Source organism: Lagopus leucura, unplaced genomic scaffold (assembly GCF_019238085.1).
Source record: "Lagopus leucura isolate 7727_CA_CO unplaced genomic scaffold, USGS_WTPT01 Super-Scaffold_100002, whole genome shotgun sequence".
NCBI classification, from domain to species: domain Eukaryota; kingdom Metazoa; phylum Chordata; class Aves; order Galliformes; family Phasianidae; genus Lagopus; species Lagopus leucura.
The window spans coordinates 75,520,833-75,532,991 of record NW_024962263.1 but is presented as its reverse complement, the minus strand read 5'-3'; the positions used below and the strand labels follow the sequence as shown (position 1 = coordinate 75,532,991).

The window sequence follows — 12,159 nt, the reverse complement described above, 5'->3', positions numbered from 1 at the left end:
AAGGAGATGATGATGATAATAAGTATTCCTGTAGCACCGAAAATTAGAAAGCTAGTTTCTGTCTGGACAGAAACTTATACTTCCAAATGATTTCAATATATCTTATTTAAAAAAACTGATTTAAAACAAAAATATTCAGGTGATACTAAATTCACTGAGGAAAAGTCTCATGGGGATGTATACTCTTTATGTTCTGAAAGACAATAAACATAGTATCACCTCCTCCTGAAACTTTCTGATCAATGCTAAATTGTTACTTTCATAAATATAGTGCATTTCTCATTGTATCAGTAGATTTACTTTTAAAATCAATGAAAAATGTGGAAAGAAAGAGAAGAAAGAAGTAACAATTGAAAGAAGAAGTTGAAAGAAGAGAGAAAATGGGGAAAAAAAAATCATGAGAAAATACAGAAATGCAAAGAGGCTTTTGGTAGCAAAAGTAAATAAAAAATTCTGAATCAGTTAATGCAAATTGTAGAGAACACGAAAACAAAATGAGGCAAAGAGTATACACACTAAACTTCTGTCTAGACAGCTTTTGTAGTCTTTACTCTTTGGATGTATCCAGTGATCACTGCCCTTTTGAAGTAAAGCCCAGAAAGCTATTTGAGCCATGTTTTTTTCAGTCATGGATATCTTGAAATACACTGTTTTATTTCCTTCTTTGATGGTCGGGTACCAAAAATTGATTTAGTCAGAAGAGTGCTTTGAATCAGCCATTAATATGGACTTCATATTCTCAAATTCATATTTGAGTTCCATATTCCTTTATTTTCTATTCTTGATATATAAATTAACAGAAGCAAAACTGCAGGTCAAACAAAGGACCAGGTGAAAGTGTATATTAATATTTAAATTAACAATTTAATGATTTTGATTAATAATTAAAAAGTGGTTTATGATATAATAAGGCTGTAATGACATCTAAGAATAATCTGCTAAAACAGTGAAATAAGCATTTATATCTACACTGACTTGAAAATTATTTTAACAGATTGAGAATACGATCTTCTAATTAGATTTGTAGCTTTATTTGAAAGTCCTGCAGCAAATAATGACAGAGAACATCAAAGAGAACTGTTAATTAAGATATTTTACTAGCAAAAATAATCCTCTTTATGTGATGCACTAGCCACTGCAAAGATAAAATATGCAAGGGTTTTAAGTAAGGGTATTTAATAGGTCTTGACTGAATCTCCTTGAACATCTGAAAAAAAGAATGAAGATGGAATACAGTGATTACTCTTCTTTGAAATTCCAGGGATATTTCTGGCTACCTCTTATTTTCTTTAATAAAATATGCAGTTTTATTTTTAAAGACTACCAACACCTCAATTATCCACTGTGAAAAGAATGAGTAGCTTTCTGTTATTAAGAAACACAGTCTAACCTTATTATCTCTTTAGTATACTGAATCCCATTTAGAGCAAAATTTTTTAATGACCTTTAGCTTTGTTTGGAAAATCTTTGTTTCAATCATATGTGTCACAAAGACTACTAAAGTCTTGCATCTTAAATTTGCCATGAATGAACAAGGTAGTTTTACTGATTAATTCCTAAGAATCAGATTGAATTTAGAATCTGAGAGCAAACAAATATTCACTAATTGTAATCAATTATAATAGCTGCTAAACATTATGCTTAGATACCAATATTTGTCTTATTCAAGCATATATTATAATTTTTTGTGAATCACTTTATGAATAATCTGCCAATTTTTCATATGTTCTTCCACTACTGAAGGTAATAACTTGAAAATTTAGAGGGGAGTTATTAGTGGGCCATACTCTACCTGGAATCCAGCAAAAAGTGGACTACTGCAAGGGTCTATCCTGGTACAAGTTCTATTCATTATGTTCCTTAATGATCTAGAATATCATCAGATTTGAAATGACACCTGAATGCCTGTCAGCAGTCAATACAGTAGTGGAAAGGATTGCCATCAGAAGGACGTAGACAGGGTAGAGGAATAGGCCAATGGGATCTTTATTAAACTCACTGAAGACAAGATTAAAGCCTTACATAAAAGAAGACTGAAACCCTGGCATAGGAATGGCAAGTACAGAATCACAGAATCACAGAGTTGTAGGGGTTGGAAGGGACCTCTAGAGATCATCGAGTCCAACCCCCCTGCCAAAGCAGGTTCCCTACAGCAGGTCGCACAGGTAGGCATCCAGGCAGGTCTTGAACATCTCCAGAGAAGGAGACTCCACAACCTCCCTGGGCAGCCTGTTCCAGTGCTCCATCACCTCACTGTAAAGAAGTTCTTGTGCATATTTGTGCGGAACTTCCTATGCTGCAGTTTCCAGCCGTTTCCCCTTGTCCTGTCTCCACTCACCACTGAAAAGAGTCCGGCCTCGCCATTCTGCCTCCACACCTTAGATACTTATAGACATGGATCAAGTCCCTTTTCAGTCTTCTTTTCTCAAGGCTGAACAGACCCAGTTCACTCAGCCTTTCTTCATAGGAGAGGTGCTCCAGGCCCTTCACCATCTTTGTGGCCCTCCGCTGGACTCTTTCCAAGAGATCCCTGTCTTTTTTGTACTGGGGAGCCCAGAACTGCATGCAGTACTCCAGTAGCAAGCAACTCTGCTGAAAAAAGTGAATCGTGGCAGACAACAAGAAGAACTTGAGGCAGCAGTATATCAAGATACACTGCGGTAAAGAGGGATAACAGCATCCTGAACTATATTAACAAGAATATAGCCAGCAGATGAAGGGAAAGGTTTATTGTCCTTTTACTCAACACTCCTGTGACCGTGTCTGGAATACTACATCCATGTTTGGACCCTAGTATAGGAAGGAAGTGTTATTTGCTAGAGAAAGTCCAGTGGATAGCCACAGAAGTGGTTAGAGGATGGAACATGTGTCACTTGAGAAGTGGCTGCTTGAGCTGGAGTTGTTCATCTTTGAGAGTAGGGGAAAACTGTGTAAAAACAGCTTCCAAGTGCCTGCAAGTTGGTTACTGGACAGATGGAGCCAGGCTTGTAACAGTGGAACATGTTTTGAGACTGAGCTAAAATTGACAAAGTTCGAGGTGATCTTCAGACCAAATATCAAGAGATTTTTTATTTATTTATTTTTTTTTTTCATGACTCTTGCATTTGAACCAGTTGACTCAGAGAGTCTACAGTCTCTATTCGTAAAGGTATTCTCAAGATCTGACGGGGATAAAGCCCTGAGTGACATGGATTGGCCTCAGAACAGACACTGATCTATGCAAGAGCATGGACAAGAGACATTCTGAACTCTGTTTTGCCTTATTTTATGGTCCAGTGGACAAAATAAAAAATAAAAATAATAATTTAAAAAAACTTTTAATTCCATTGTGGTACAAACAAAAATCACTTTATAAATGTACCACTTTTAGAGGAACATTTATAGAATGTATTTATAGAATGTATAGAATGTTCCTCTAAAAAAAATCCGTTTGTCTTCTAATCAGCATAGTGTTACTAACCAGTGAACAAAGAAGTAGGAAAAACATTTGTTCATTTACCAGTTGTCTCTGAAGAAAGAGAAAAATTAAAATATCTTCAAAACATTTACTGAATACTTCTGGATGAATTATACTATTTTAGTTGCATTTTATATGTTTAGTGGTGGATTTCCAAGTCAGTCAAGTCATTCTGGTTGTTATCTATACTATCAGTCTACTGAATAATAACAGTTGGCCTGTAAAATCAGAAGTTATTGTAACATAGTTTGTGTCAGTGCTTTATTTTAAGCAGGCATTGCAATTGAAACAGTTTATTTAAGTCCAGTTGATGATTAGTATCAGAAAACAATTTCACACTGTCAGTTAAATGCTGCAGATTAATTCATTTTCCTTAAAATCCCAAATCCTAATAAAACTATTTCAAATGATCTTTTAAGAAATAATTATACTTGCATATTGTTATTTTGGTATATTATTGGTATATTGCTAATTATGTTAATTTTATGGAAAATTAAGTATTAAGTCATGTGCTAATGCAATAATTACTGATTCCTGGTATTTTTGCTTGTGTTAACCCAAATGGAAGAGTAAAACAATTCCATTCTAAGAGGAGATAACAGCTACAGCTGAAATCTACAGCTGAATCTGGGATTGAACATAATATGTTAACATAGTACAGAGCTCAAACTTCTGAAATAAGCATGAAACTCATGTGGTTTTCTTTAGGAAATATAACTTGTTTCTCAATATACATCAATTCAAATAAAGATCTAAATCAAGAACTGCATTTGTCTAATCTGGTTTTCCAAAACATGAACTTTCCTATGATAAATTTGACTACTTATTTTCAGGCCTACAGTATCTAAAAGTGGTTAAATTCTATTTCAGTATTTCAGCACACAGATTACAACTTAAAATAAAAATATTAAAAATACATATTATATTAAAAATATATTATAAAAAAATATTTAAAATATCTATATTGACTAAAGAGATATGATACATACCTCTAGTGTTCCCAGTTTAAAATGAACTTCCAAGGCTGCAGTGTTCTACAAAGGAAAATTGTAATAGATATTGGTTTTGTTTCATGTGTTTTTTGTTTAGTTTTTCTGATGAATTCTTCTGCAGAGTAGAAAAGATATTCCTGCTCCCTAGATTATTTTATTCCATCAGTGATTGCATGTACAAAGTTAGTCCATGAGATTAATTTAAATGAGAATTTCCTCTGTTAGTTTATCTGGGGTAAATTTCTTTTGCTATCATATGTTTACAAGAGCAACCTTGTGTGTAGTTGTAGCATATTGCATATACAAATTGAGTGCTTTTAGCACAGATTCATTATCTATTTATGGAGCATTGTCTCAGGGAAATGTCAAAGGCCATTGCCTCTTTTCTTTACTAAACATGATGTTGGAATCAGGAGCAACCTCCACTCCTATATAAATAGACAGGCTTATGGATCTTCCATATGTTTCCATTATCCAAAGTTTTAGCAGTTAAAACACTTTTCAGTAGCAGATCATTCAGGCTGCTTTTTTGAACTAAGTTGCTTTGTGCTTCATCAGCTTAATCTCCGTTTAATTCCACATTATTTTCTAGTAAGCTTAACAAATTAGGTGTTCTGCTTGATAGTTACCTCTGTAGCAATGTGTACTTCTTAATGAACACATTTTGAAGCTTTACTTAAGCAGATTTCTCCTTGTTTTCCTTTATTTTTAGAATGTTTTTATCTTAACTTTTATCATTTTTTTACTTTAGTGCTGTGCATCTTTAAAGCTCTGGGGCATAACACGCCATTTGTTTGAGATCCTGAATGTAATTTAGGGCAACCACATAAATTTTACATTATAAGTAGAGGTTATGTGTAATGCTGTATTTTTTTTCCCCCTCTTTATTTTAATCAACATCATCCTTATTCAATATTCCTGGTCATGCACTTGTATTTTCTGTGTTTTAATCTTGATGTCAGTCTTCTAGAAATTCACTGTATCTTGAGTCATATCTAATCTGGCCTTTTGATATTAATCTTTGTTATGATTTTTTTTCTTTTATTCTCAAATGAAGAAAAAAACATGTCTAGATCTATTTCAGTTGCTTATAGTGCTGTCATCATAGGACAGTAAGTAGTAGGTTGTATTTGTTTTGTTTTGTTTTGTTTGATTTTCCCTCTATGAGAAGATTCATGGTTCTATCTCTCACAGATAAACCTGGAGTCTTATGTGGTGCTTTTAAGTTTTAGTTTTTCAGGAAACTACCACTGTATGATTTAGAAGTTCTGTACCACAGAATGGATATTAAGACATTAAATATAAGATTGTAAAAATAATATATTGCATGTGTAAAAAAGTTCTGTTTGTTGTCTGTGTAATGTTTAAAAAAAGTCTGTTCTCTTAGTACTTCAGTAGTATAGAAAAATAAAACACTTTCCACCTAAAACTTTTGCAGCACAAACTTTTCAGATTTATTATCATTTTATATTTTATTTATGTTATACTTCTCTGTATTATATATTTTATAATGAGTTCCATTTGCTTATATGTCGTATTTCATTATTTTGTTAAGGACTTTGATATATAACACATGCTGAAAAGGTGCTAAATGCTTCCCAGTTTCACTGAGAATCCTATTTCCATTTTTTAGCAATTCGTCTACTAGTTTGTGCAAAACCTGTTTAATTTCCATGCCGTTATCATTCACTACATTTTAAGGACAAGTTTTAAAGTCTCTGGATGGAAAGCTTGGGCATAAATATAGAAGCATGGAACATCATTTCTTGAATGAGTTTTGAAGAGCACCTGAACCAGTATTATGTTTAAACATTCTAACAGAAAATAGTATAATTCATGTATATCAACTTTTCAAATGATAGATTTTAATTATTTTATTGTGCATTGCCCAGTTGTTTATCTGCTCCAGTCAAGATGAAGATGCTAATGTGTTAGATGTCCTAAATATTCACATGTGAGAGAGTTGGCTTGCAAAGATCTGCAGACAAATCTAGGTACTGGGGAAGGATCAAAATGTTAATCGAATTTATTTACATAAAGCATATAGGATTTTTTTTTTTTTTTTTTTTAGCTTCTACGCAAGTTAGAAGTGTTAAATAAATGTTTTTCTAAACAATGCCTAGAAAAAAAGAATTGCTAATCACGAATTTTCTTGGTATTTTGAGTAAAGTAATCATTTATTTTTATAGAAATTTTAGAGCAAAAAATAGATAATTATGGACACAGCCTTTGCCCAGTATCAATCAAGATGATTGTAGAATTGTAGAATCATGGATTTTTCAAAATATTTTTTAGAGGTTTACCTCTTACTCTCCATTTATTCTTGGCTTTACTTCAGCTGTGAATGTTTTGGGATTTCAGATCCTTTTCAAGATTGGATGAAATGAATTGGATGTATGAGTGCATCTGACTGGCTTATTAGCAGTTGGAGTATCAAAGTTTTGCCCACAACCTAGGTTACTGTGTAATGCTGCTGTGACTTTCCTCAATAGGGCAGCTAGCACTTTTCTACTCATGGGGTCTCATTTAATGATAAATCTCTCTATATTGCTCCATCCATTGTATTTTCTTGACTGAATTTGTAGGAGAATTATGTGTTGTCATTCTAACTGGTACAAACTTTAGTACTCTGAGCTTTCTCAGGACATTTGAAATTAAATTTGTAATATCACAGTAGTTACGAAATGTTCACCAGCATAAGGAAATGTTCAGGTTACATCAAATTTTTAAATAAAGCATCTTCACTTTCCTCTTTTCATGTCAGTTGTCTTTACTATGTTAAACAGAGGGAAATTTAATCTCTTACGTTGATCAAGAAAACACAATTCAAAAGAAAAAGTTAGCATCCAGTGCTACTGTGTGTCCCACAGGTTCTTCCACTTTGATCAAAACTGCCTCCACTGGTGAGTTGGAAGAGCCTATTGCGGCCACTCCTGGTGCTATTACTGTTGCTAGCACATCTGCAGATGTTACTGTATCCATCCATAGACAACCTCCTGAAGAGCAACAAGTGCAAGCTATGAACGTAAGAAAATCAGTTCTGGAGTCGGCCTCTTCCAATGAAGCACTCTCCCTTCATCAAGCAAACTTACAGAGCACAAGAAGACGACCAAGAAAAGCTGAGCAAATAGAAAGAACTAAAGAACTTGCAGTTGTTACTCATAGAGGTATTGGATATTATTTTACTTGTGCCCATGTAGTTATTAAAAATATTTTCTATAAATCAGAAGTGAAAGTCAGATATGCATTCTAGAGGTATAACTAAATCAAATGGGAAAGAAATTAAATTTTCAACTGAGTTTTATGAGGACAGACAAATGGAAAGAAAATGAACTAATATTGTCATAGCAATTAAAGTTAATTTGAATGATAGAAAGATAAAAGGAAAGATCAAGGAATTTTTTTTCCGCTTTATAGTTTACATCAGTATGTGTTGTTATCAAGCTTAGTGTGAGATAGAAGTTGAAATTAAATATATTATTCTGTGTTACATATGTGTTTATACATAAGCTATTACAACATTAAAAAATATGCTTCACAAATAGCTCTTTTGCTCTGAATAAGCAGTGATGCAGATGTATCCATCTCCCTTCTGCTTAAATCTTTAGCAGAGGCTTGGTTTTTTAAAAATCTGCACATTTTTATTCTATCAAACACAAAATCAATGAATGAAGCAAAATATGTATGACCAGAAAATCATTGTTGCCTATTTCAGTATTGGAAGTAAAGTTTTGACATATTCCTACGTTGAGATTATTTAATCCATATGCAAAAAAATTAATAACTAACACCTTACTTGGAGTGAGCTTGATATGCAAAGCACAATTTATTGCATTAAAAGATAAATGACAATATCAGAAATAGTAGGATGAGAAACTGCAATGCTAGAATACCTTAATTTGACCAGCATAGACATTTGGAAAGAAATGTCCTTGTTTGAATGATACACAATTTGATGTTTCAGGTTATTGTTATTGACTACTATATTTACACATTATTTATTATTATTTTTCTGCTATTCCACTGCTTCACAGTAAGCTATTTTGCCTGGAGAACATATAAGCACAAATAGATTGAGGAGGAACATCTTTTATAGCATGAGCAATTTGTAGATGTCTTATTACATGGTTGCTGTTGTCTAAAGATGACTTAATGTCTAAAGATGACTAATGACTTAAGAATGTGATCTGTTATCTTACTGGATCAGAGAGTCTCATGTTACAAATTAATGTAGATAAATTTACTAAAATGTATTGGAACAAGAGAGATTTTAAAAACATTATATAATTTACGTATGTTTACTGAGAGAGAGAAAAAAAAAAACAACACAAACAACTCTCTTCCACTCCAAAAAACCACTGCAATATATTTGGTTTGCAAACGAAATAGAAGTCACAAAATAGCTTTAAATTTCAATTCTATCAATGTAACTCTGATATTTAATTATTTATTTATTTACTGATTGTGTATTTGAGCATTCTTTTAAGAACATTTTAGACAGGTTTAAGAAGGAGAAAGTTAAGTTATGAAGGGAGTAGCTGAAGGTCTGTAATAAATTCTTCTGATTTAGAGAGATGAGTATAGTATTTCTTCAGTTAAATCTGACAATGACTCTTCTTTTTCTGTCACCTATTATTAATCATTGATCAGCAATGTCCTCTCCACTGTTTTCCCACTGTCATTTTCTTCTGTTATCTGTCCTTTAATATGTAAGACTTATGTAATATATATGTAAAGACCCTCTGAGTGGATTTGTTGTATTAAAGTACAGAACATTATGCCAGGGGGAAAAAGTTGAGACCAAGATTTTGTTAAATCGGTATCATGCTAGTTGTTTCTAATGAACTAAACCAGTATCACCAAGCAGATGAGAAGAAACCTGTATATTTTATCCTAGAAAACAAAATCCACATAGTTGTTTGTAGGGTCTTCTCTCCTGCTATGTTTGAAGTCTTAATTTTGTTAACATTTTGTATACAACAGTTCAAAATATAATTTTATTATATCAAAACCACATAATAAAATACATATGTATGACATTGAAGTGGGTAATCATATAGCGAGTAAAAGAACAGCTACTTCTGTTTGGTAACGATCTATATTTTGTTTGGCAATCATCACTATACTGACAAATTTTGAGAAAGTATTCATGAATGTGAGAGTATTGTTAATGACAGAAAGTAATTTCTGATATGGGCAAATGCTCCACAGATGTTTCTAAGGAGTTTTCAGTACTTTTCTATTTCTATTGAAATATTTTAATTTCTATTTAACAAATAAATACTCGGGAATATTTACTCATCTTGACCCACATATTAATTTCAAATGGAGATATTTACAATGCTTCCTTAAAATGTTTATGTACGTTCCTTTTTAAATTCTTTCTCTACTTAATATTTTTTAAACTTTAAAAGCTTTTATTCTGGAAACATACTTTTTCTGCATTCTTAAGCAGAAATTTTGCTTGCAGATCTATGCAAAGTAGTTAATTCTTGGAAAAAAGTGAAATTTTAGTGTATTAAATACAGTTTATGAAAACTTACTTTTCTATTTACAACTTAGTAAACATCTGGTGTATGTGTAATTTTTAAGAATTTTGCAAGTGATGTCAGAATAGCATTATGTTTTACGACAAACTGGCATTGGTGTAAAGGGATAACAATAGAATAAAAATTGTATTGTTGGATTTTCTGCAGGATAGTTCTGTGAAAAATATCTTACAGAATCTCTAAGTAAAAAGTACCTTTTTATTATTAAATTGAGTATGTATGAAAGGGATGTACAGCAACAACTAAAATATAAACTAAATCTACTAGATAAAAATTACTATTTTACATTCAATATGTGAACTTCAAAAATAACTGTAGGTTGTATCAAAGGCTGGCTGAAGAATTTCTTCTCTCATTTTATTAGATGGAAATGACAGAAGGAAGATTTCTTATTCTGTCTATTTGAGAGAGAGAAAAGGAAACCCAGAAGCTTTCAGTGAAATATTTCCATAAGAGTTAAGGAAGTACAAATACATTATTTATTTATTTATTTTTTAAAGGTAGCACTGATATCTCCTGGGAAATACTGCACAAGATTACATTTCTTCTTTAAAAAGAATTCAGGCTGAACAGATGAATGAAAGAATGAAATGGAAGAATTATAATGATGTTATATCGATTCGAGTATCCCATCTTACAAAATAACATCAGATAGGATGAAGGGATAAATATTTCAGGTAGCAAATTTAGAGAACTTAAAGACAAATGAGTCTACAGTATAGAAATAAATGTATTTATGTACCCTAGGGGTAGAGAGGCCCTACAGAGGGATCTAGAGAGGCTGAATAGCTGGGCTGAAGCCAATGGGATGAGGTTCAACAAAACCAAGTGCCAGGTCCTGCACTTTAGCCACAACAACCCCAGGCAACAACACAGGCTTGGGATGGATTGGCTGGAAGACTGCGTAGAGGAAATCTGGGTATCTGGGGGTACTGACTGATGCTCAGCTGAACATGAGCCAGCACTGTGCCCAGGTTGCCAGGAAGGCCAATGGCATCCGGGCTTACATCAGAAACAGTGCTGCCAGCAGGAGCAGGGCAGTGATTATCCCCTTGTACTTAGCTCTGGTGAGGCCGCACGTCGAGTTTTGTGTTCAGTTTTGGGTCCCTCACTGCAAGAAAGACATTGAGGTGCTGGAGGGGGTTCAAAGAAGGGCAACAAAGCTGGTGAGGGGTCTGGAGCACAGGAGCTGAGGAGCGGCTGAAGGAGCTGGGATTGTTCAGTCTGGAGAAGAGGAGGCTCAGGGCAGACCTTATTGCTCTCCATAACTACCTGAAGGGAGGCTGTAGTGAGCTGGGGGTTGGCCTCTTCTCTCATGTAACTGGTGATAGGACTAGAGGGAATGGCTTCAAGCTGCGCCAGGGGAGATTCAGGCTGGACATTAGGAAATACTGCTTCTCTGAAAGAGTGGTCAGGAGCTGGAATGGGCTGCCCAGGGAGGTGGTGGAGTCACCAACCTGGAGGTGTTCAAGGAATATTTGCACATTGTATTGAGGGATATGATTTAGTGAGAACTATTGATGATAGGTGGATAGTTGGACTGGATGACCTTGTAGGTCGTTTCCAACCTTGGTGTTTCTGTGATTCTGTATTAAGGAGAGTTGCGGAAAAAATTTCTTTTACTGCCATGAAGAAGTCTTCTGGAAAGAGGAGTAAGAAAAAGGGTGAAAATCTTGCTTTCAGTATGCAACTTGATTAGCTAATGAAAAATATATTTGTAAGAGAAACACAGCATGTTTTGGATTCTAAGTTCTCGTGAAACCAAGAATCCAAGCTCATGGAAGTGTATTCATTCTAATAACATTTCAAATTGATACTATGTTGCAGTTTCTAGTATGAAACTTCTCATCTTATTCAGATGAGAAATCTGTAAGGAAATTAAATGTGATTTTTACCTTATTTATTTTCTATTAAGGTATTTAAGTACTGTTAGCTTGATCGTAACTTCATTAGTTGACACTAATTAGTTGACACTAGCATGTCTGTACTGTCTAAAGATATATGTTCATTTTTAATGCACAAATACGCATTCATTTTCTAATAAAATACTGCAGAGAATAACAGGGAATCTTCTAGTTACAGTGGAAAAAGATGATGTGTCAAGATTTCTAAGTGAAAGGAAAGGAAAGGAAAGGAAAGGAAAGGAAAGGAAAGGAAAGGA

At 33.6% G+C, this 12,159-nt stretch overlaps 1 protein-coding gene across 3 annotated transcripts in view; it reads left to right on the top strand.

The window, feature by feature from the left end:
- The window catches only part of CSMD3 (CUB and Sushi multiple domains 3), a 539,260-nt gene that overhangs the window by 216,350 nt on the left and 310,751 nt on the right, over positions 1-12,159 (top strand). Inside the window, exon 7 of one of the 3 annotated variants that reach the window (XM_042869063.1) lies at positions 7,320-7,616. The exons of the other annotated variants lie outside the window; for them this stretch is intronic. Coding sequence (XP_042724997.1) covers positions 7,320-7,616 — 297 coding nt within the window. The remainder of the gene's footprint in view (positions 1-7,319; positions 7,617-12,159) is intronic. 3 annotated transcript variants of the gene reach the window in all.